Raw genomic sequence first — 23,773 nt, 5'->3', positions numbered from 1 at the left:
AATGCCAAAAGATCATTTTGGGGGACAGTTGTCCTTTAACATGCTTGAATGTCTTACCGTGGCGAAATGTAGAATTGTTATAAACTAAGATTAGTGCCAGTGGAGATTCTTCTATCACTGTGAGATATACAGTTGAAGTCAGAAGTTTACATACACCTTAGCCAAATACATTTAAACTGTTTTTCACAATTCCTGACATTTAATCCTAGTAACAATTCCACGTCTTAGGTCAGTTAGAATCAACACTTTGTTTTAAGAATGTGAAATGTCAGAATAGTAGAGAATGATTTATTTCAGCTTTCAAGTCTTTCATCACATTCCCAGTGGGTCAGAAGTTTACATACACTCAATAGCCTTTAAATTGTTTAACTTGGGTCAAACGTTGCGGGTAGCCTTCCACAAACTTCCCACAATAAGTTGGGTGAATTTTGGCCCATTCCTCCTGACAGAGCTGGTGTAACTGAGTCAGGTTTGTAGGCCTCCTTGCTCACACACTTTTTTAGTTCAGCCTACAAATTTTCTATAGGATTGAGGTCAGGGCTTTGTGATGGCCACTCCAATACCTTGACTTTGTTGTCCTTAAGCCATTTTGCCACAACTTTGGAAGTATGCTTGGGGTCATTGTCCATTTTGAAGACTCATTTGCTTTAACTTCCTGATGTCTTGATGTTGCTTCAATATATATCCACATAATTTTCATCCCTCATGATGCCATCTAATTTGTTTAGTGCACCAGTCCGTCCTGCAGCAAAGCACCCCCACCACATTATGCTGCCACCCCCGTGCTTCACTGTTGGGATGGTGTTCTTCGGCTTGCAAGCCCCCCCCCCCCTTTTCCTCCAAACATAACGATGGTCATTATGGCCAAACAGTTCCATTTTTCTTTCATCAGACCAGAGGACATTTCTCCAAAAAGTAAAATCTTTGTCCCCATGTGCAGTTGCAAACTGTAGTCTGGCTTTTTTTAATGGCGGTTTTGGAGCAGTGGCTTCTCCCTTGCTGAGCGGCCTTTCAGGTTATGTTGATATAGAACTCGTTTTACTGTGGATAGACACTTTTGTACCCGTTTCCTCTAGCATCTTCACAAGGTCCCTTGTTGTTGTTCTGGGATTGATTTGCACTTTTCACATCAAAGTACGTTCATCTCTAGGAGACAGAACGCGTCTCCTTCCTGAGCGGTATGATGCCTGCGTGGCCCCATGGTTTTTATACTTGCTCCCAAATGAACCAGACTTGTGGAGGGCTACATTTTCCCCCCCTGAGGTCTTGGCTGATTTCCCCATGATGTCAAGCAAAGAGGCGTTGAGTTTGAAGGTAGGCCTTGAAATACACCCACAGGTATACCTCCAATTGACTCAAATTATGTCAATTTGCCTATCAGAAGCTTCAAAAGCCATGACAATTTTCAGGAATTTTCCAAGCTGATTAAAGGCAGTCAACTTAGTGTTTGTAAACTTCTGACCCACCGGTGATACAATTCACTGTAAGTGAAATAATCTTACTTGTGTCATGCACAAAGTAGATGTCCTAACCGACTTGCCAAAACTATAGTTTGTTAACAAGAAATTTGTGGAGTGGTTGAAAAACGAGTTTTAATGACTCCAACCTAAGTGTATGTAAACTTCCGACTTCAACTGTAAGCCTACTATATAGTAGTAATTTACTCAAGTGAATAAAATAGTGCAATATTAACTTGGTTATATTGTTAGGCTATTCTGATAGTGATGTTTTGGATAGAAAACTGGTCAGTTTTTACCTGCACAGAGACGATATTAAACGGAACTCGATTTTTCTAGAAAAAGATCATGATTACTTAAGATTCTTAATTTTTGTTTAATATAAAATCACTAGTGAAGAAAACATCTGCAGAAACATACTTTACACACAACACAGTCTGCATTTAGGCTGCATCTACACATTCAGCCCAATTCTGATGTTTTTTCCCCCATGAATTGGTCTTTTGACCCATCAGACCAGCTCTGAAAAAGGGCTAATATGAAAAGATCTGATGTGATTGGTGAAAAGACCAATTAGTGAAATTAAGATCAGAATTGGGCTGCCTGTCTAAATGCAGCCATAGTGTGTAAGATGGATCATTTAAAGTTTAGACACAGTCAAACATTGACCAAGGAAAGGGTTGTTTTCTTGAAATTATTGATACAAGATTGGGAAACCATTCTTAACATTACAGTCCTTGCATGGAATCAAAGTGCTCGCTATCTAGCATTTCTACAATAATTACTATACAGTTCATATATCACATGTATAATTAGTTAAGTCCAAGGTTATAGGACACACCCTACAAGCAGACAGTACAAAGAAAAAAGAAAATCTGAGGACATGCACCACTAGACCACAGATGCCTAACTCCTAAAAGGCATGATGGGTTAACCATAGGCACTGTGACACTAAATCATGGCTTGTTCTATTCCTGGAGAGTAGGTAGGTAGGCAGTGTTTGGGAGATTCCCATCTCACTGTCAAACTGCTAAAACTCAACCCATCACTCATCATAATGCAGTGAAGACAGGAACTTATCCACATCCAAGTCATCAGGGAAGGAATCCATTAGTTTCTGCTGTTTCTGAGGGGAAACAAATAATAATAGAGACGCAGTTGTTTTAAATGTGCTTTCTCACTATACAAGCAAAAAGAAAACTGAGTTCACATTTAATTCACGGGCATTATGTCAAATATCTAAGATTGGGTTGATGCGATTACATTAAATTTTTAACCTTAGGAAAGATTAGGATACACAGCTTGAATAGAAAATTCTGTATGTTTTGCACACCTTTGCTTTCTTCTTACTACCAGATGAACCTGAGAGATCTTTCTTTGCTGGTGGGCTGGCCAGGGGCTCGGGCTGCTTGCGCTTCTTGCTTTTGGCGGCTACAGTGGCCACTGTTCCAGCCCCCTCCTGGCGCAAGCTGTCTTTCAGTGGGGTGCCTGTCCTGGCGATGGCAGCTCGGGATAGGATCATCAGTGTGTGGGCCGCCATGTTGATGCTGTTTTCACTCCCTGCCTCACTGGCTGGGCTGCAGGAGGGAAGGTCCGGGGTGGCGGGAGGGACCAGGGCCCTGGGGGTGCCCTCTCCATCCCTGCCTAGCCTCTGACGTGCAGGGGTCCTGGGGCAGTCTAGAGTTTCCTGGAGACGGCCAGGGGTCAGAGGAAGTGGCAGGTCCGGACAGCCCATGTCTGGCCTCTTAGAAGGGGTGGAGGGAGGGTTTAGACCCTGGATGTCGTGGAGCATTTCGGCCGCCTGCTTGGTCAGCGGGCTGGTCTTGGAGGGGGTTTTACTGGAGCTAGCCTGGTGGACAGGGGTTTGTGAGCCCACTGGGGCCTGGCTGAACTCTCTTGGTGCTGGTGTGGGCTGCTGCTCTCGCCTGCCTCCCTCCAGCTCATTCTCCTTATTGGCAGTAACATGAGGGGGGTCCTGAGAAGATGTCATTTTCTCGGTCCGTCCCTCCCACTCCTTGGCAGGAGATTTCTCAGTAGACTCTTGTCTACTTGTTTCCTCCTTTTCTTTCCTGCTCCCTGATCTCAGTCTGTGATCAGAGGAAGAAGACCTGGAGCTCTGGGGATCCTTAGGTTCTGTTCCACCATCATCCTTCTGGTCTGCTGATTGTGATCTCTTTCTGGACTCTGACTGTGAGGCATCAGTCTTACTGCTACCAGCACTCTGAAATCTACTGGTACTTGCAGTTTGACCTCTAGCATTTTGATCTGCGTCCCTCTTTGAAGGGGTCTTTTTCACAGCTTCTTTCTGATTTTGGTCAGTGGAGGATTTCTCGGTCTCTGTTCCGGTCCATGATGTTTGAGTGTTGTCCGTGCATCTTACGGTCTCTATTCTCCTTTTTGGCCTGCTGCTACCCAAGATAGCAGAATTTGCTGAGGCCAATTTAGTTCTCTCTTTCTCCAACTGTTGGACAGAAGGTGATACAGGAGTAGCTGTTGCTGGAGCTTTGGAGGAGAAACCAGTTTTTCTGGTCTGAGTGGAAGTTTTACTAGCAGACCCATCAAAGCAAAGCATCCTTCTATGGCTGGGGCTCAAGCCAACTGCTACCTTCTGCTGCTCTGTGCTTTCAGAGGATTGCCCCTGAATCTGCTTTGTAATCATATTCAATCCAGAAGCTCCCATTTTGTCTGAAATGCACACGCAAGCAACAACATTTGTGAACAAAACAACAGTAAACAGACAATGACATTATATATAACTGAACACTAATCCTTACCTGAGACTGTGGTGTCCTTGGGTGCCAGTTTAGGCTTGGTTTTCACTGCTGCTGGCTGCTTTGCTGAAACAGGGCTAGGCATGGCTATCAACTGTAACAGACAAATTATCACATGTTACTGTTGCTAAGGTAGCCTATCAGTTAAAGAAAAGGGATTAAATGCAAATATGTAAAACAGTTAGTTTTTCTTCTTTATACAATAAAAAGGAGTGCTTACCTGATTAGGAACTATTGAGAACTGTCCTGCATTATTCTGCCCAACAACAGATACAGGAACCACCATGTGTTGCAGCATGGGCTGAACTGGTGAAGATATGACGAGTCTAGATCCTGGAAGGATATAAATGGTTAGACATTTCCCTCCAGCAAAACAGCATGGCAAAATGAGTGATGACTAATGGGTAATTCCCCAGTAAGAGAGTTGCGTTGAGACTTAAGTATGCCAAACAAAAGCTATTCATTTCAAAGTTTAACAAACCATACAACTTTATGCACAAGTACTACTTTTAACAATTTACACGGAATAAAAAAAATTATAACATTTACTTTAAGAACTGGGCAAATGCAAAGTTTGGTAACAGAATTTGAAAAAAATAAAAAATGTATGTCCACGTTTTAAATATATTAGGATTTAACGTTGACTGCAGAAAGAATGATGTGTCATTACACTATGTAATGACACATTGACTTTGAAAAAAAATATATATTTTGGCTATTGAACTACAGTAATTGAAGTGGATTTACACCCGGTAACATAATTGCGGTAACGGAATTTCATCATGGATCCCTGATTTGTCCTACACAGAAATGCATAATTATGAATATCATTCCCTTCATGGTGATGTATCCTAAATAGGTACACAAAGGTGTAATGCCATATCCTCCTTTGCATATTTGGGTATTGTTGTCCACACGGGCTATTATTTTAATGAGCTCTGTCCCCAAACGAGACCAAATTTGTTTGGTCCAAATCTAAACCAATAATAGACGTCTATGTTTCACAAGTTTGGACATCAAAGCACAGCACAGTAGAGCTCAGTAGAGTACAGAACAGTACAGCACTGAACTATACTCTACTTTTCCTTACTGTGCTCTACTGTACTGTGCTGTTCAAACTTGTGAACCAAACTGTGGTTTGTGACTACTATGATTTTTCATTGTAGCTGTTGGGTTCTGAGAATATGAAATATAGTTATTCATGTCACTGATGGAGCAAGGGTAATGTATAACTTTTACATTAGATCAGGTGTCCTATTGATTAAGGTTAGAGGGTCTACACCAGAAGTTAATGGTTATCTGTGGGAGGAAGGTATATAGTGTGTGCAATTAAGCTAGGAATGTACTGAATGCAGGGAAAGCGATCACGTGGCAGGCATTGATAAGGGGAGAGAGCCATGGATTAGTGACGAAGGGGGTCGAGGTCATGTCACGTTAAGGGAGAAAGAAAAGTTTATGGCCCGTATCACTTAGTGTCCTGCCTAGCAGTAAAGATACAATGTTTGTTCAGATGTGTAGGAGGAGACTCAGCCTGGGAGGGTTAAATATCAGTGCTTGTGTGAAAATGTTTTTGTCTAATGCAGCTGTATTGATCCTCTGGGAAGAATAAACTTGGTTAAGCTTTCATAGTGTCCGTAGAGTTTCTCTGAAAATTAGAACCTAACATAACCAATTCAATAGCAGACATTGTTACAGATTTTTCAGAAAGTCAAGTTTTAATCACTTAATTCATAAACAAAATTGATATCAGTAAAAGCACTATAACTAATTGATAGGTCTACCTCCATGATCCTCCCTCTTCACGAGGAAGATAAATTAGAAAAGATCGTGTGGGTTTTTGGTAATGAAATTTCAAGGTACATGGCCATGTTTCTTAAATTTACAGAAAGCAGAACAATTTCTCCAAAACTACATACAAGTGTTGATATAAGTTGGCAGGGGTCATTTCTTTAACGTTGTGTTTTGATGTATTTCTAATACTTATTCTGGTAGATGTTTTCTAAGACTCCTTTTACATCTGTTTGACCAGAAATCAAAGCATTTGCCTATTCCTAATTTTTAGGATGGAAAATGGTCAGAAAATTGACACCCAATTTGACATGCTCCTATGAACTTCATATGTTGGTGCTCATTGGTCCTTTTACATGGAAATTACCTATAGCTTTATGAAGTCCAAAATATTAAAGCTACAATATGTAACTTTCTGGGCGACCCGACCAAATTCACATAGAAATGTGTGTTATAGATCTGTCAATCTGATTAAATGCAAGTCTAAGAAGCGGTAGATCAGTTTTATGTGCACTATTTCTATGCTTCCCGTTCTTATGTTTAGTTTGAGTCTTACTTTCAGTTTTGTACACAAGCTTCCAACAGCTGAAAATACAACATCTTTAGTTATGGAAAATATATTTCACAGCAGTTTAGATGGTACAATGATTCTCTACACTATACTTGCTTGTTTTGTCACAAACTGAAATTAGGCGAACTATTAGAATTTTTGCATAGTGCATCTTTAAGTATTTAAACTCAGTATTACCAGGTGAATAGCGGGGTGGAGTGGCCAGAGCATATGAGGTCGGGGATACAGTCGGTACCTGTGGGGCGCCACTGGGTAACATCACCTTGTTGGATTGGTGGTTTGTGGCTGTTGTGTCTGTCACTAAGATGTAGCTGTTGTTGGATGTGGCTGAATCAAAGGGGAGCTGAATGTAGTAGCCTGGTTGTGTCAACGCAGATGACGTCCCTGCCAATGCTGCCACCTCCCCTGCTTTCTCACTAAGAGGATTAGTCTCTGCTGGCTGGAGGACTTCTGTCCTCTGTAAACTGGTCACCGCCTGCACCGTCTCCTCCTGAGCCATGGGGGCGCCACTGAGGGCCGGGGCCTTAGCAGGTGACTTGGTGGGGGAGGAAAGGAAGATGGTGGGGATCCTGTCCCCAGTGATGCTGGACACAGCCTGGTTCAGGGCTGAGTCACAGGAGGGCTCCCCTTGCTCATCACTGATGATGATCTTCAGGGCTACAATCTTACTGGGGTCAACTTCCTTGCCTGTGGGGTTGGGAATGAAGGTTGGGGCAGCAGGAGTGGTTGATGTTTTAAATGTTGATGGGACAGCCATAGAGGGTATGGTCTGTGGTAGAGGTTGGGAAATTTCTACACTGCTGGGAGGGGTCATATTCCTGTGAGACAGGTTAGAGGCCTGTATGGGAGCCTTGTGAGACTGATCCAGCGCTAGCATGGAATTGGACAGGCCAGGTGAAGAGTTAAGTGATGCTTGGTTATCCATCATTTGTCCATCATCAACCCCGGTAGGGTTCTCATTGCCTAATATGTTTTTGACAGCAGAGACCATACTGGTTTCAGATGAAGCTGCATTGCATGCTGACACAGGATTATTTGTTCCACTCTCCTGTCTGACCGGCTCAAAGAGATCTGGGAGAGCTATACTGTGAAGGGGAGGAGTATTCAGAGGTTCATCTATATCCACGCCTGATCCATCCTGATCAAAGATGGAGCCGGAGTCAACAGTATCAGAGTCCTTGGCAGCAGAAAAGGCAGCAACAGTAAGTTTATCGATATGTGCTGATGGTTGAGTTGAGCTAACTCCCCTTCTCGACCCTCTGGTACTGGGTCCAGGAGTTGTTGAGCTAGCTCCCCTTCTCGACCCTCTGGTACTGGGTCCAGGAGTTGCTGAGCTAGCTCCCCTTCTCAACCCTCTGGTACTGGGTCCAGGAGTTGCTGAGCTAGCTCCCCTTCTCAACCCTCTGGTACTGGGTCCAGGAGTTGCTGAGCTAGCTCCCCTTCTCGACCCTCTGGTACTGGGTCCAGGAGTTGCATTTGAAGTGCTTGAAACATGAGGTGCAGATTTCCTTGTTTTCTTACTCTTGGGCTCTTGACTAGACTTTGTCGCTCTAGTTGTTGTTTCTTGCCCCTGTGTCGAATTTTCAGGCCCAGTGCCTGAGATAAGAGAGAGAAATCCCATTGTCAGAAAGATGTTTCTGATGAAGCAGCAATATTGTTTAGTATATGATTCCATCAGATCATGAGGACTTTGTCCATACCTGAATCTCCAGTCTCAGGAGAGCCATCAATACATCTAGTCTCAGTCTCACCATTCTCTGTGGTGGTATTGCTCACGTTCCCAGCTCCTTGTTCAGTATCCTCACTGGTTTTGCTTTTGCCTTAATGCAAAGAATCAAGAGATTTAGTGGAAGAATGTGATTTTATATCATCTTAGTCAAACATTAAACCAACTTCATGCATTGTCAGGAGCAACAAAATCCTGCACATGATTAGTTGAAAATGTTTACCGTAATCAAAGAGGTCAAAGAGAGCCTGGAAGGCTGGGTCAGACTCTGTCTGCTCCAAGATGTCTTGTATAACATCATTAGACATATGGATTTCCCCCTGCACAAAGTAAATGTCAGCAGAAAGCACATATCCACACTATGCACTAAAGACTGACAATGTTCCCGTAGGTCGAGTGGATAAATTAGGAATAGCAAGTCTGTCAGAACATGACATTACTTGCAGGCCCAGAATTTCATCTATGGACTGGTCAGGCTCCATGGTGCTGCATGATGCCTTTAAAGACTGTGGACTGCCATCACTACAAGTAGAGAGAAAGAAACACATGTACAGGTAAGAAATATCTACTCAACAGCCAAATGTAATAAGTAATTAAGTCAGTACTGTTCAAATGTTACAAAAGAAGATGATTATTACCTTGCTAGGATTTTGTTGATGTTTTCAGCAAGCTTCTCTTGTAAGGACTTGTCATTTAGAATCCTCTCTCTTGCATTTTGTATCACCATTTGCTGCAAAGACAAAACAATTCAATGATTCAACAGGTTAGGAGTTTTCAAATGCAACATATTTATAGAAAAACTGAGTATTAACTTTGTTTTGTACTCACAGGGAAATTCTCTGTGACTGTCTCTTCACTCTGGGGCTCAGCTGTCAGGCTACTGGCCGCCATGTTGGTTCTTCCAGTCCCACCAGATCCACTGAAGCCCCCACCTCTCCTCCTGGGGGAGTCACTGGGAAGATTACTCGTCATAACTCAATCTACTAGGGATGGGCATCTTTCATTTTCAAGATGATTCGATACGCATCTAGATACATTGGCTTCAAAACATTACAGGAACAATAAGTTTTACTCTGAAACTAATTGGTGCAATTCGGTTTGATTAGAGAACGAATCGATGTGATTCGATACACTAACATTTCTTGCATAAACACATTCAAATTCTGCTGCTGATGGGAGCTCATGAGCTGGGCCTCTCTGAGCTGACTTCGGTGAGTGTGGTGTGTAAATTATGCATGTCTATGGTGTATGTACTATGTAGACACCTGAGCTGAACCATAAAGGAGGCTTCTACCATCCCACTACCAGATTGGGGGGGGCAATGTAGCCTGTTTTCATGTCACCGTCACCCACTAATTAAATTGTAATTTAATAATGTAATGTATCAATATTTATCATTTACAAACTAGCTATGACATAGCCAATGAATATATAGCAACAACTTTGGATTTCACCCCCCATCTCAAAATGAAATGGTTTTGAATGATCTTCCTTCGCGTCGGCCATGTAGTCCGTCTCGCAAAAGTGATTGCTGTCCTCATTATGAAATTATCAACTTTACTCTGTATATCGGTGCGACAGGTAGCCTAGCGGTTATAGCGTTGGGCCAGTAACCAAAAGGTTGCTGGTTTGAATACCTGAGCCAACAAGGTAATAAAAAATAATAAAAAGTATCTGTCAATGCACCCTTGAGCAAGGCACTTGACCACAATTTGCTCCAGGGGCACTGTACTACTTTTATGACAATATACACTGATTGTTTGAAGCAAAACTACACAAACTATTGCTGATGGTGAAACTGAACAATCCAAATCAAATCTATTGTAAACCCCATTCAGCAGATATAGCCAGATGAGAGTTGCGTCTCTGGTAGCTTACTTTTATTCCGGTAAAAAAACATTTTCAACAGTGCATAGATAAATAACCTAGCAAATTACATAGGTTGTCACTCAAACAATAAAGCCTAATATCATGCAAGCCATTGTACTATTTGAATGTATTTTTTTTTTAGTATTTTTTTTTATTTAACCTTTATTTAACCAGGTAGGCAAATTGAGAACACGATCTCATTTACAATTGCGACCTGGCTGAATGCTGAAGGTGCTGCGCAGATGTGCACAGTGCGCAGTTTGACTAGGCTACTGATATTGCCTGGGGTTGTTCGGCATTCAAAATGACAACACAGTTATAGTGCCTTCACAAAATAGTCGTACCCCTTGACTTATTCCACATTTTGTTGCGTTACAGCCTGAATTCAAAACGGATTACATTAAATGTTTCTATCAGTCATCTACACACAATATTCCATAATGACAAAGCGAAAATGTTTTTAGAAATGTTTTCTAATTTATTGAAAATAAAATACAGACTCATCTTATTTACATCTCTTTGCTATGACATTCCAAATTGAGCTCAGAGGTGCATCCAATTTCCTTTGATCATCCTCGAGATGTCACTACAACTTGATTGGAGTCCACTTGTGGACAATTAAATTGTTTGGGCATGATTTAGAAAGAAAGACCTGTCTATATAAGGTCCCACAGCTGACAGTCCATGTCAGAGCAGAAACTATGCCATGAAGTCCAAGGAACTGTCAGTAGATTTCCGAGATATATTCCTCATCACAATTCTATCTGAGGAAGGGTATAAAACAATTTCAAGAATGTTGAAAGTTTTCAAGAGCAGTGGTCTCCATCATTGGGAAATGGATAAAATATGGAACTACACAGACTCTACCTCAGACTGGGGGCGAAGATTTACGTTCAGGACAATGACCACCAAACATACAGCCAAAGCAACGCTGGAATGGCTTCAGAACAAGAATGTGAAAGTCCTTGAGTCGCCCAGCCAAAGCCCTGACTTAAATCCCATTGAAAATCTGTGGAAAGACTTGAAGATTGCTGTTCACCACCATGCCCCATCTAATTTAAGAGCTTGAGAAAATCTGCATGAAAGCATGGGAGAAAATCCCCCAATCCAGATGTCCAAAGCTGATACAGACCTACCCAAGACAACTCAAAAATGTAATCGCCGCCAAAGATGCTTCTACAAAGTATTGACTCAGGGGTGTGAATACTTATGTAAATGAGCTCTATGTATTCCATTTTCAGTAAATTTGCAAACATTTTTTAAAACATGTTTTCACTTTGTCATTATAGGGCATTGTGTGTTCATGGGTGAGACAAACAAATGATTTCCATTTTGAATTCAGGCTGTAACAACAAAAGGTGGAATAAGACAAGGGGTTTGAATACTTTCTGAAGGCACTGTAACTGTTGAGAGTCATTGATCTACAAGGAGAGGATGCATTTGTTGTCAACAAAGATGAGGTATTTCCCGAAGTTAGAAACAATGTAATATGAGCAATTTTCCCCCCGTAATGTTTAAATCAATTTCCTGACCGATGCATGCTACATTTGACTTATTTGGGGTCCACGGACTGATGCAGTTGTATCTTTAAACATTTTAATAATGGACCAATGCGTATAGTTGAATCATTACATCACTAGAATCTACACACGGGTAAGAAGAACTTCTAAGAACTTACAAATGGATGACAATGACTATCTCACCATTTCCGACGCCCTGGGGATAATGCTCCTGGTGTTAACCGGTTGTCTGGAACCATTATTTGCAAAGGTGACTCTCCTGTAATAAAAAAAACAAGTGTTGATTATTCAATGAAGCTTTATTGACAACTTTTCCTACAAGTTGGTATTAATGTCCATAATATTTACAGTAATCGATGGTTAAAATGAGATGTGAGACATACACCTACTGTAACAACCTTCCCCAGTACACTGCTGCTCATGGACGTGTTTGTGTTTACTTACGGTTCACATTGATGAGCAGACGTCCTCCATCTTGGATCTGGGGCGATGTGCTGCAGATGGGGGAGGGTCTGGTCAGCTGGGAGCTGTAGCAGACTGGAGTGGAGTGTCCCAAGATGTTCTGAGGGGTATCAATGGGGCTGGCAATGCCCTGGGCCAACAGAGGGGCTGACGATGACAGAAACCCAGAGCTGGGGGACTGCGTTGATGACAAGGCTTTCTGTCGCCCCCTCATGTTCACGATCCCATTACGTGTGCGGACTGCAGAGGAAATAGATTTATGAATCACGTCATACAGCAGGGTTCCCCAATAGGCGGCCAGGGAGTGAATTCATTCGGCCCACCATATTTTCTGAGCAGAAAATATATAATTGCTTGGACATAAAAGACTGTAAAGTCACCAGGAAATGTGTATTCCCACGCATAAATAAGGAGGAATATTGGATCGTATACCAATGTAATGAAGGTTGAAAATTATTCATTTTTTTCTCAAATACCTGGTACACAACGATTAGCTTTTTGTGTGATGTAAACTTTATAGTTATGCTGCCATATAGCCAGCAGTCTGCCTCCTGTTTAGCCAATGTTTGCAATGACCATGAAAAAGAGCATTCAATCGCTATTGACTGCTGTTTTGTGAACATTGGCAGCGTCATGAGTGACTGAGCAGCAACTGAAAGGAGGTAGGCTAGTGGATCCTGCATGCGCAGAAATCTTTGTCTTTTTTGCAACAGCAAGTCTGACTCCAGAAAATCTGGAACCACAGCCACTCCAAATTATTCTTTACTATGTTTCAAGTCCAGCCCGCGGCTGAATGTAATTAGGGACCCCTGCCATACAGCCATGGAGTTCTGCGCTCTGCATGACTGTTTGAGCCACACAACATTACAAAGAGACAATAAAATCCAAGTTCATAGGTCGTACTAAGATCATAACCATTTAACTTGCAAGAATATTTAATAAAGCACTTACGTCTTTGATTCTGGCTAACAGCTGGGGAGTTCTGCATAGACCTAAGGAAAGAAAGAAGTTGAATTGAAGACGTCAGTAAGTGCAAGATGACTGAGTGACACCATCAAACAGCAATCTGTTGGTGAGTTTCTTACTTTATTTGATTGAGTGTGAAGTCAAGCTTTTTCCACAATGATGTCATCATGATGGGTATCTGAGTCTCTTCACTGGTCTCTAAGCAGAAATAGCAGGGGGGTGACAACCAATAATACAATACATACACATGAAAGTCCTGTACTCATTTACTGAAAGTGGTAAGAGGTCATAGGTTAAGCTTACCTTTAGCTTTGACAGCAACATATTCATTCAAAATGGTTGTCAGGTTTTTCCCGAAGAGGGACTGCAATGGGAGTACACATGGATTAGCTACCTAGCTAAGTAATCCACTAAAGAATTGACTGTAGCTAGATAGTCATTACAATGACAGAGTTGAACACAGCTATATGCAGTCTGAACTGACAACATAACGTTACTTACAAACACACAAGCAGGAATAGTTCCATCATCTGAGCTGTGTTCTGCGTACTCCTTCAAATTGGGGCTTTCGCGAATGAATGCCTGGCTTGTATTACACAGTCCCTCTTGTTGCAGGTATCCTGTAAAAGCAGTGTACAAGAGAGTAGCTGAATTGGAGGCTCAGCTTGTCAAAATCATCTAGATTTTTGCTTACTACAGTGCAGCCCTCCTTGCAATATCATCAGCAGGATCTTATAGATAGTAATCTAACATTAGTTAGCTTCCTGCTACTGCCATAGCTCGCTATCTTTCAGTTGTTAGGTTAGCTAGCAACACAAACAGGACCCAGTTAAGATTTACCTAAAACGAGACGCGCCATGTCAGACGGAAGCAACATGGCTGCAATGTCGAATTATTGCAACAATTACAAATTACATTCTCTGTCAAATCAAGTAAGAATACATTTAATCTCGAATAAAGCAAGTACAGTTGTCAAAACATAAAGTGTGTTGTGTAAGCAACGTCCTACGAGTTGTGAAAAGGCGGGGAACTCGAGCACATGTAACCCGGAATTTCCATAATATTTAGCAGATGTGCATTATGGGAAATGATGTTTAAATGGTGAGTGTCCACTTTCAGTTTTTAGCACATTTCAAGTTATTTCCACGAAGTTACAGATATAAGCTGATGTCAGTTTGTCATTGGAGTTTGTTTTGCTGATTATTATTACAGTAAATGCACTCACTTTTGCCAACACCAGAAAAACTAGACACTCGTGCGATTTCTCTGTGACCCGGTTGTGAAGTATCTTTTTCAACCGTGGGGGGCGCGGTTTTGCTGCGTGCGCACGTCAACATATCAAAATCCCTTCTATCTTTGGTGGAAGTTTCACTTTATATGAGGAGAAAAAACATCAAGGTATGAAATAACCGAGCATCAATATCAAATGTGATGGGTTTGATATGTGACTCTTTTAAAATTGATTATTTTGGTGTTATGTGTGAATTCAATACCATGCTTGCTATTATTGCAAGCTAACTGCAGCAGCTTTAGCTTGGTAGTTAGCTAGCTAGCTATTTTTCATCAACCAGGAGTATTCATTGTGAATTAGTATGATTTGTTATGAAGCTAGGCTTGCTACACTCTTTCCAAAGTGATGAAATTGTTGACACTTTTGTTTGATCAATGCATCATATCTGTTTAATTTGTCATACTTGTCATCAACATCATGCTTCATGCATGTCATTATCATTTGTTTTTAGAGATGCATGCCCCCCCAAATCTGTTGATGGAACCTGATACACGACCCTAGAGCATCATGAGCTTGGTCCTACACGAGCTCCTGGTCTGCTGCAGAGGTTTAGAGAATGACAAAGCAACTGAGAGAAAGGTAACTTATGTCACTCATAAAATCAGTGCATTGAATCAATAGGCCTATTTCAACATCTGTACACAGAACATTCTGTTCTTGTATCCAGAAAGAGGCTGATCGCTTCAGACAGCTCATCCGGTCTCCTGACACAGTGGAGGAGCTGGATCGCATTTCTGGAACCAGAGCTGCTAAAAGTTCCAAGCAGCTCACCTGGAATGCAGTCTTCAGGTACTATTGCTTCCTACACTGTGTATGACACAATTCCCACTATTAGGGGACTAATAGGCTGACCACACCGCTCGCGCACGCGACGTGAGCTTTGCAAAATAAATTTAGAAATCCATGTTATTCAATTATTGCACCCACACTGCTCGCGTCTGCGTTGCCATGGGCTAAAATAGAAACCGGTTCTATTTCTGACGCATATCGCGCTGCAAGTCCTGCCTCTCTCATCTCCTCATTGGTTTATAGAAGCAGGTACCCACGTGCCATCTCCTCATTGGTTATACCCACGTGGGTGATTGAAAGATTAACTGTTTTGCCAGTCGTCGTGGTAATACTATGAAAGTTTAGATGCCAATTACCATATAAGTTCAACGATGAAAAAGCCTGGAAGGAGGAGAGATGACTAGAAACGATTCGGTTGACCATTTTATGTGTGGATTAATTGTCAGAGTAGAGGACCTTGTGCATTTCAGGTAAAATAACAACTCAATGTTTATATCCCAGGACAAATTAGCTAGCAACAGCAAGCTAGTAAATAAGACAAATTAGCTAGCAAGTGCAAGCTAACTAGCTAAATTGCCATAAATGTTTAATGCTTTTTGACCTGTCCCCAAATGAATGTAATTGGTTTAGAGTTTGTTTTGATATTTTAACCTGCGTGTCGTGATTGTGTTTGGTGTAAGGGGACAAAATATATTTATGCACGATGGCGCACGATAGCGCATGATGGCGCACGCGCGCAGCCGGTTTGGGTTCCGTGTAAGGTGTAGCCAGGCTACTATTTTATTGATTAAGTCCATCGCTTTGCGTTCTCACTGTTTGCGTTTGCACTGTTTGCGTTCTCACTGCCTTTCTTTCAGGTTTCTGCAGAAGTATCTGCAGAAAGAGACTGAGCTGCTCCAGTCAGGGAAAGCCAACGTGTCAGCCACCACACAGGCTAACCGTCAGAAGAAGATGCAGGAGATCAGCAGCCTGGTCAAATACTTCATCCGCTGTGCCAACAAGAGTAAGGGTTTGGAGAATCACATACCAGATAAGATCATAGACCTATAGAGCCTAATGTCCATGTAACAGTACTCTTCTTGCGTTGTGTACAATCATCGACACGGACTCCAACTTGTAGCACTAGGTCTTGGAGATGTATTCTGATACACTGCATCTTGTGTGATGATCTAATAATATTTACAAAAAATTGATATAATTTTAAAAATATTTTTTGACCACCTAATAGATAAAACTAAAAGGTAAAGCTGCGTATATTGAAGATGCAGACCAAATAAAATAAAATGTATTTATATAGCCCTTCTTACATCAGCTGATATCTCAAAGTGCTGTACAGAAACCCAGCCTAAAACCCCAAACAGCAAGCAATGCAGGTGTAGAAGCACGATGGCTAGGAAAGACTCCCTAGAAAGGCCAAAACCTAGGAAGAAACCAAGAGGGGAACCAGGCTATGAGGGGTGGCCGGTCCTCTTCTGGCTGTGCCGGGTGGAGATTATAACAGAACATGGCCAAGATGTTCAAATGTTCATAAATTACCAGCATGGTCAAATAATAATAATCACAGTAGTTGTCGAGGGCGCAACAAGTCAGAACCTCAGGAGTAAATGTCAGTTGGCTTTTCATAGAGAGTATCTCTACCGCTCCTGCTGTCTCTAGAGAGTTGAAAACAGCAGGTCTGGGACAGGTAGCACGTCCGGTGAACAGGTCAGGGTTCCATAGCCGCAGGCAGAACAGTTGAAACTGGAGCAGCAGCACGGCCAGGTGGACTGGAGACAGACCCTGCTTTAAATCAGTCACTAAATATTCCAGTCATTAGACTATTCTCCATGAGAATTAGAGTGAAAAGTGGTTGATCAATATCCCTCATAGGTAAAAATGCCTGTTACATGTTAATTACACTCAACGACTTTAAAACATCCACGTAATAAAAGAAACCACCATAAGAGACTATCATATTCATCACATTACCATCTTGTAACCTCTAATCATGGTCACAATGTCAAAACAAATAAAAGATGTCAATACCATTGACCCTCTGTATTCACATATTAACCTTCAAGTGCTAACTTTCTGCTGATTCATAATCTCAATCAGTCTAGACACTGGTTTAAATAGTCTTCCTACCTAATACGACCCAGAGTACCTTCAACTGCATAAAGAGTGACAGTGTAGTGTTGCAATAGTGGGTCTGTCAACACAGTCAGTGCGTAACTGATCAGGTAAGGAATGGTCCGAGTTTGGTAGGTCAGTACGGATATTGTAAGCAGACTGGTCAATTAGCTCACTCACTACACTGTTACGGTCTGGGTCAGATTCTTGAAGACTCTCTGATCAAGGCAGACCTTCCAGCTGCAGTACATCTTCCACAGAATCCAAAGGTGGTATGTCCTGAGCATCCAAGGATTGCACATCACCCTCCAAGCTTGGGTCACCTGTTCCTTCAGAAGGCAACTCCGACACCCACACTTTTGTTCTCTACTCAGCATCCTCATCATCATCACCCACGGCAGTTTCATGGCAGCTGAGACCACAAAGCCGTCCTCAGAATCTGTTAATCTAGACATCTGTTCCATCATCAACCGCAGCATGGGGAAGAGGAAGAAAGTTGACTGGCATTATCAGGTTGCGATGTAACATATTTTCCTGTCCAGTGGAGCTGTTCTGAATCTTAAAAGGTGTGACTGTCAGCTTTCAATCCAGTGACAAGATAGACAGTATCCTCCCAAAGGTCAGCAAGCTTCTGCTTTCCGCGCTCCCCCTTGTTAGCCAGCAACACTCGGTCACCAATCTACACTGGTGCTCCTCTGACTCTTCTGTCGTACAGGTCAACATGCCTCAACTGCTTAGCTGCAGATGCATGTACTGTATTCATAGCTTCTTTCAGATATCTCCTCAAGGACTGAACAAACTGGTCATAGTCGACAACTTCTGGGTTCTCTGACAGAGCCAAAGACTATCAACAGGCAGTCTTGGTGTCCTCCCAAACATTAACAGTAAAGGGACAAAGCCTGTGGTCTCGTGGATTGTACAATTGTACGCAAACGTAAGAGACTTCAGCGCCTGAGGCCATCTGTGCTTTGCTCTCGTTGGCAGAGCCCGGATCATGTTTCCCAACATCCTATTCATCCTTTCGCAAGACCCGTTCCCCATCGGATGGTACGGCGTGGTGTGAGACTTCTGAACACCTGCAACCCTCAAGAGTTCTGCTATTAAAGCGCTCTCAAAGTTGGCTCCTTGATCCGAGTGTATACGGCGAGGCATCCCATAGACACAGAAATACTTGTTCCACAACTGATGAGCAACAGACTTAGCAGACTGGTTCGGACACAATAAGGAATGAGCCAACTTTGTAAAGTGGCCAGTAACAACACATCCAAGGACTTGTTTGAAGAATTTTTAGCAGACAAAAAGTCGATGCACACTAGTTTGAGAGGCTCAGTTGTTATTATGCTCTCCAGAGGAGCTCTGGCTTCCGGGTCAGGAGTTTTGCTCACGATGCATCTCTTGCAGCACAACATATTCCTTTACCTCCCTCTCCAGGCCATGCCAGAAGAACCTCTTGTCTTGTCAGGTAGACTGTTCTCTGTTGTCACTGGTGGCCAGCTTCATCATGGACACCCTTCAACACCATCGCTTTCATGGAGGCTGGAACCACATACAGATACATTTCTCTTTGTAACCACATTCTTCGAAACACGATACAGGACACCCATCTTCATGGTCAACTTGTCCCAACTTCTGAGAAGACACAAAACCTCAACACTCATGGGCACGGTCTCTCCAGGATGGTCTTCTCCCCCTCTCCATAAAGAAGATCACTCTGCTCATCACGCTGCTTACTCATCAGTAGATTGTGTGGCAGGACATTGACATTTGTCTGCTCTGATGGCATTACAGCCTGCGGAAGCTGTGGCAACAGCAGTGCATGTGAGCCCACATCACCATCCCAGCACCTGTGTGAATGAAGAACCGCAACAACTTCTTGTCTTGATAAAGCACCAGATGGGGGGGTCAACAGTAGCCTGGCAGCTAATAACCACCTCGTTGGTGTCAGAGGCTTTGTCAAAGGGGTGGTTGGACCAGCGAAACACACCTTGCACTCTGTCTGTGCGCACAGCGTTAGCTTCAGCTAGTAAGGTCTCGTACCGAATCCTTGTCATTCTATGGATTGCACTGAGTCGTATGAAGGGCTATCTGCTCAAAGCATCTGCAACAAAAATTTTTGCTCCAGCATTGCAAGGATACATTCCATCGGCTCAGAGCCCTGGGCACTGGTCTGGGGAGCCTGGTCTGGGGAAGGCAACGCATTAGGTGATTCCATGTGGAGCCCCACAACAGGCATGGTGAGCGGCCTGACACCACCAACTTCCTGCTTCATTGTTGCGAATGCTGGACTCACCTTAGATAAGTGAGAGTACCTCCGCTCCCTCCTGTATTCATCCAACCTCTCATGAACATCTTCAGCGGTCCACTACTGTAATGGCTTGCACTTAAAGATAAGCGACAGTTCAGCGTTAGGGCAATGTCTGAGGAACATGACTGTGAGCTCACGAGATGGGTCTTCAACACTTTTCTTTTGTCTTTTTAGACAATCTTCAGCAACCTCCATAGCCCTGTTTAGTCTGAGCCAATAGTCAAATGGTTGTTCATCAGTCAGAGGTAATGTGGCATAAAAGTCAGCGAGGGGCATGCTTGAAAAAGAAGTGTCACTAAAATGTTGTTTCAGTATGTCAAAGATGGGACTTGGGCCTTTTATATAAATCAACAGAGGGATTGCTGCGTATGCCCACTTTAACAACATTGCGGGCCCTTCTCATAAGCCTACGCATAACCTCATCTGCTTGGTCCACCACAGATACGCCCCTCTTACGCATGTAAACCATGACCATATCCTCCCACTCATGCACTGTGCACTGTTCAGAGCCATCCCCCCCTAAAGTACACCGGCTCCTTGATAGACTTCAATACCAGGTTTCAGGCCCAACACATCCATAACCCTAGATCTGCATGCATTCCCCATAACATTGTCCCCAACATGTCCAACAATTGCCTTTGACTCCAAACAGGAGGAAATGTTTTCCCCAATGGAATGACCGATCTGCTAAACAATGTCTGCTCTGAAATCCATGGAGATGTCATAGCTCCCTGTATTTGGCAAACCTTTTTCATTCACATCCTTGGGCGTTTCCCTGTTGAAACTATCATCAAACCCCCCAAAACCCTCCAGTTTAGGCATGTGTGTAGAAGCAACCAGAATTCTGGCTGAACCCCTACCAACAGATGGTGACAGATTAAATGTCAGGAAACCCCTACCTCTCCCAACACCTCACCTTTCATCTTAATAATGGGAAATCAACACACTAAAACAAAAATGCAAAACATTTAAAAATAAAATAATAAAAACTCACCTCAAAATGTAACATTTACAATGGTAAAAACCCAGCCTAGTTATACACTAGAATTACAAATAAACAAGTAACACAGAAGTTATCGTTTATCCTTGAAAAGAAAGTTCCAATCAATATAGAAAGTCTCAATAAGAGAAATCACCAACTTAAGTCATCAAAAAATGGCGCACTAGCACCCTCTTGTGCCGAAACGCGATATCGCCATAAACTGCACTAGCAAAGTCTTATGTGATTCTCCAATGGCAACCACCGCGGATTTCTGATATGGAAATCCAGCGAAGGATGATCCGATCCACGGCACCGCTACTCTTCTTGCGTTGTGTACAATCATCGACACGGACTCCAATTTGTAGCACAAGTCATGGAGATTTATTCTGATAGAAATAGCACAAAATTGCACGTCATACAATGCACGGCTCACCATCCAACTCTGCACTCACGCACGCAGGTTTGGTGCTTATTCACTGGGGAACGTAGTTACCAAAATAATACAACGATTACAATACACAATGTAATATTTTCAACAATGTACCTGATAAGTAGCACAAAATTGCACGTTATGCAATGCACGATTCACCATCCGACTCTGCACTCAAGCACTGTACAACATATACGAAACCCCCACACCAGACACAGTAAGTTGCTAGCTAGCATTAGCTGGAATTCTCTACAACAAAATGCACAAAAAACGCTTAATCTTATGTGATGTTCTAATAATATGTACAAATAAATTGTACATTCAAATCATCACTTGGGAGTGATAAATCACTTTTGACGTGGGCTTTGCAACCAACAACCTACTGCTGGTTTGGTGCTTGTTCACTGGGACAATTCTAACTTAAACATCCCCCCTCAAGCAAGTCACGCAAACCAGCCAATAAGATGCCATGTTGAGTAGGTGAAGGCAAGACAAAACTTAAACCAGTTGGCTTAACAATAAAGTGGCAAGGGGAATCACCAATATGTGTCTGAAATGGCTCCCTGTTCCTTATATAGTGCACTACTTTTGACCAGGGCCTGTAGAGTCCCTCTGGGTACTTTAACCCTCCACTTCTCTCCCTACAGGAGGGCCTCGGCTGAATTGTGGTGAGCTCCTGAATCATGTGATGGAGATTCTGCGGAGCTCATTCAGCTGCTCGGCCTATGGGGAGGACTACAGCAGCATCTTGCTCAAGAACATCCTGTCTGTCCGCAAGTACTGGTGTGAGATCACCCAGCAGCAGTGGCACAGTCAGTGGTTTTTATTGTTCCTCTCTCAATACAGCAGAGACTTCAATTTTTTTTAAATTAACTAGGCAAGTCAGTTAAGAACAAATTCTTATTTACAATGACGGCCTACCGTCGAACAGTGGGTTACCTGCCTTGTTCAGGGGCAAAATGACATATTTTTACCTTGAGCTAACAGCAGAAATCTGCCGTCAGGTGATTAAGCCAACCTTTCGGTTACTGGCCCAACACTCTAACCACTAGGCTACCTGCCACCCCTGTTGAATGTAATCTATGAATGTTAGGGGGAAGTAATTGGTGATGTTTTGGAGTAATTGCAGCTAGTAATGGGTCTGCAATGCAATGTATTGTCCAGATTTTAATTTCATTCTTGTTAGTTTCTAAACAATGAATTCTCTAATCATCTAGATTTGCTGGATCTGTATTGTGGCCTTTTCACTGGTTCCTCCAAGGCCATAAATCGTGTGCTTGTGAGCAGGATCATCCACACTGCAGTCCAGGGCTGCTGTCTGCAGACTGAGGGCTTCAGCCATACACTCTTCAGCTTCTTCTCCAGAGCACTGCTCAATGCCAGGTACGATGACAATAACTGCGAGAGGTGACCTGTATCATGCAAGGGAGTTGCTACTTGCCACCGTCATTTTCCAGTAGTTATGCGCCTCAGAGACTGTAGGTGTAAGTTGTCTGATGTGTAAACCTACTAAACTGAACTCTTAGAAATTGAGTCTACAGCAGTGGGGGCTGGTGGTAGGAGCTATAGGAGGACGGGCTCATTGTATTGGCTGGAATTGAATAAATGGAACGGCATCAAACATGTGGTTTCCATATGTTTGATACTGTTCCATTGATTCCATCCTCTGGTCTACAGTGAGACCTACCATCAAGAGACTTCATCCATTACACTGCATGTGATATGTTCTCTCTCCAGGCAGGAGAGACACTTGGCAGTGGTGGAGCACTTGGTCTCTGCTCTGAACGTCTTCCTGAGGTCTGCTGCCATGAACTGCCGTATCAGGGTGTGTCGGCTGGGTGAGGAGCTCCTGCCCTCTGTGCTCTATGTGTGGACACAGATGAGGCCCAGCACCACTCTCAAAGAGGAGATAGTAGAGTTCTTCAACCTGCAGCTCTGTGTACATCATCCCAAAGGATCAAAGACACAAGACACAGGTATGGCTGGAATTTTGTGGACAGACTGAAAATGTGAAAAAACACCATTGTCTTTATGAATCTGTTTCGATGTTGAGCGATGAAAAATGGTGTAGAACAACAGACAAGTGTGAAGTGTTCATCACGGAAACCCTTGAAGTAGAATTATATTATAGATCATGATTGATACAGCCCATCTGACAACTTTTCTTGACCATTCCACACCTCACTATTCCAGGAGCCTACGCTGAGGACTGGGTCAAATGGCAGAGTCTACTCTATAACCTGTATGATGCCCTGGTGAGTGAGATCAGCCAGATTGGGAGCCGGGGGAAATATGCCACAGGGTCGCGCCACATCGCTGTGAAGGAGAACCTTATGGAGCTAACTGCAGAAATCTGCCATCAGGTGATAAAGCTACGATCCTTCGTTTTTCCATCTTGACTTCATTTAGTTCAAGACTAAAACCTGAGCTGTGCTGATATCATCTGACATAGTTCTCCTGTTTTTAAGAATGAAAATAGATGATTTTAGTATTGTTGGTCTCATCTTCATGTTTTGGGTGTTTGACTGTTTCTCAGCTCTTTAGCGAGGATTGTAACCTCCAGGTTCTGGAGGTGACTCAGGCCCACCTCAGAGCCACCCAGAGAGGCAGTCCACACGGCACGCCCAGCAAGCGTAGACGCATCGAGCTGGGCTGGGAGGTTCTCCGAGACCACCTGCAGCCACACCATAGTGACTTTGACATCATACCATGGTGAGAAAAGACAATATCACACCAA

The 23,773-nt window shown here is 42.9% G+C and overlaps 2 protein-coding genes across 15 annotated transcripts in view; one reads left to right on the top strand and one right to left on the bottom strand.

The window, feature by feature from the left end:
- Positions 1-1,813: 1,813 nt before the first annotated feature.
- npat (nuclear protein, ataxia-telangiectasia locus) lies at positions 1,814-14,180 on the bottom strand. Of its 4 annotated transcripts, none has more exons than XM_071358455.1 (17): positions 13,971-14,180; positions 13,632-13,750; positions 13,434-13,494; positions 13,250-13,328; positions 13,116-13,156; positions 12,147-12,404; positions 11,886-11,961; positions 9,142-9,265; positions 8,952-9,043; positions 8,754-8,835; positions 8,537-8,633; positions 8,288-8,407; positions 6,765-8,183; positions 4,449-4,561; positions 4,232-4,322; positions 2,791-4,142; positions 1,814-2,583 (listed from the first exon to the last, which is right to left on the bottom strand). In XM_071358455.1, exons 1-17 carry the CDS (start codon positions 14,005-14,007, stop codon positions 2,503-2,505), a joined length of 4,242 nt encoding a protein of 1,413 aa, XP_071214556.1. In that variant the 5' UTR covers positions 14,008-14,180; the 3' UTR covers positions 1,814-2,502. The 4 variants fall into 4 exon arrangements, with proteins under 4 accessions (XP_071214556.1, XP_071214559.1, XP_071214558.1 ...); XM_071358458.1 differs by having other exon boundaries at positions 8,109-8,183; XM_071358457.1 differs by having other exon boundaries at positions 8,339-8,407.
- Positions 14,181-14,421: 241 nt separating this feature from the next.
- Positions 14,422-23,773, top strand: part of atm (ATM serine/threonine kinase) — a 57,493-nt gene continuing 48,141 nt past the window's right edge. For 10 of the 11 annotated variants that reach the window (XR_011669762.1, XR_011669763.1, XR_011669761.1 and 7 more), the window contains exons 1-9: positions 14,422-14,528; positions 14,873-15,000; positions 15,089-15,210; positions 16,068-16,213; positions 21,684-21,848; positions 22,254-22,419; positions 22,774-23,012; positions 23,230-23,399; positions 23,573-23,748. Coding sequence is in view for 7 of the 11 variants with exons in the window: in XM_071358448.1 (XP_071214549.1) it covers positions 14,929-15,000; positions 15,089-15,210; positions 16,068-16,213; positions 21,684-21,848; positions 22,254-22,419; positions 22,774-23,012; positions 23,230-23,399; positions 23,573-23,748 (1,256 nt within the window). In the remaining 4 variants the exon portion in view is untranslated. Of the gene's footprint in view, positions 14,529-14,872; positions 15,001-15,088; positions 15,211-16,067; positions 16,214-21,040; positions 21,254-21,683; positions 21,849-22,253; positions 22,420-22,773; positions 23,013-23,229; positions 23,400-23,572; positions 23,749-23,773 lie in introns of those variants that run through there. The other variant, XM_071358450.1, reaches the window with a different exon arrangement.

Source organism: Salvelinus alpinus, chromosome 22 (genome assembly GCF_045679555.1).
Source record: "Salvelinus alpinus chromosome 22, SLU_Salpinus.1, whole genome shotgun sequence".
Taxonomy (NCBI): domain Eukaryota; kingdom Metazoa; phylum Chordata; class Actinopteri; order Salmoniformes; family Salmonidae; genus Salvelinus; species Salvelinus alpinus.
The sequence above is the reverse complement of the archived record's forward strand: the minus strand, read 5'-3'. Positions and strand labels throughout refer to the sequence as shown.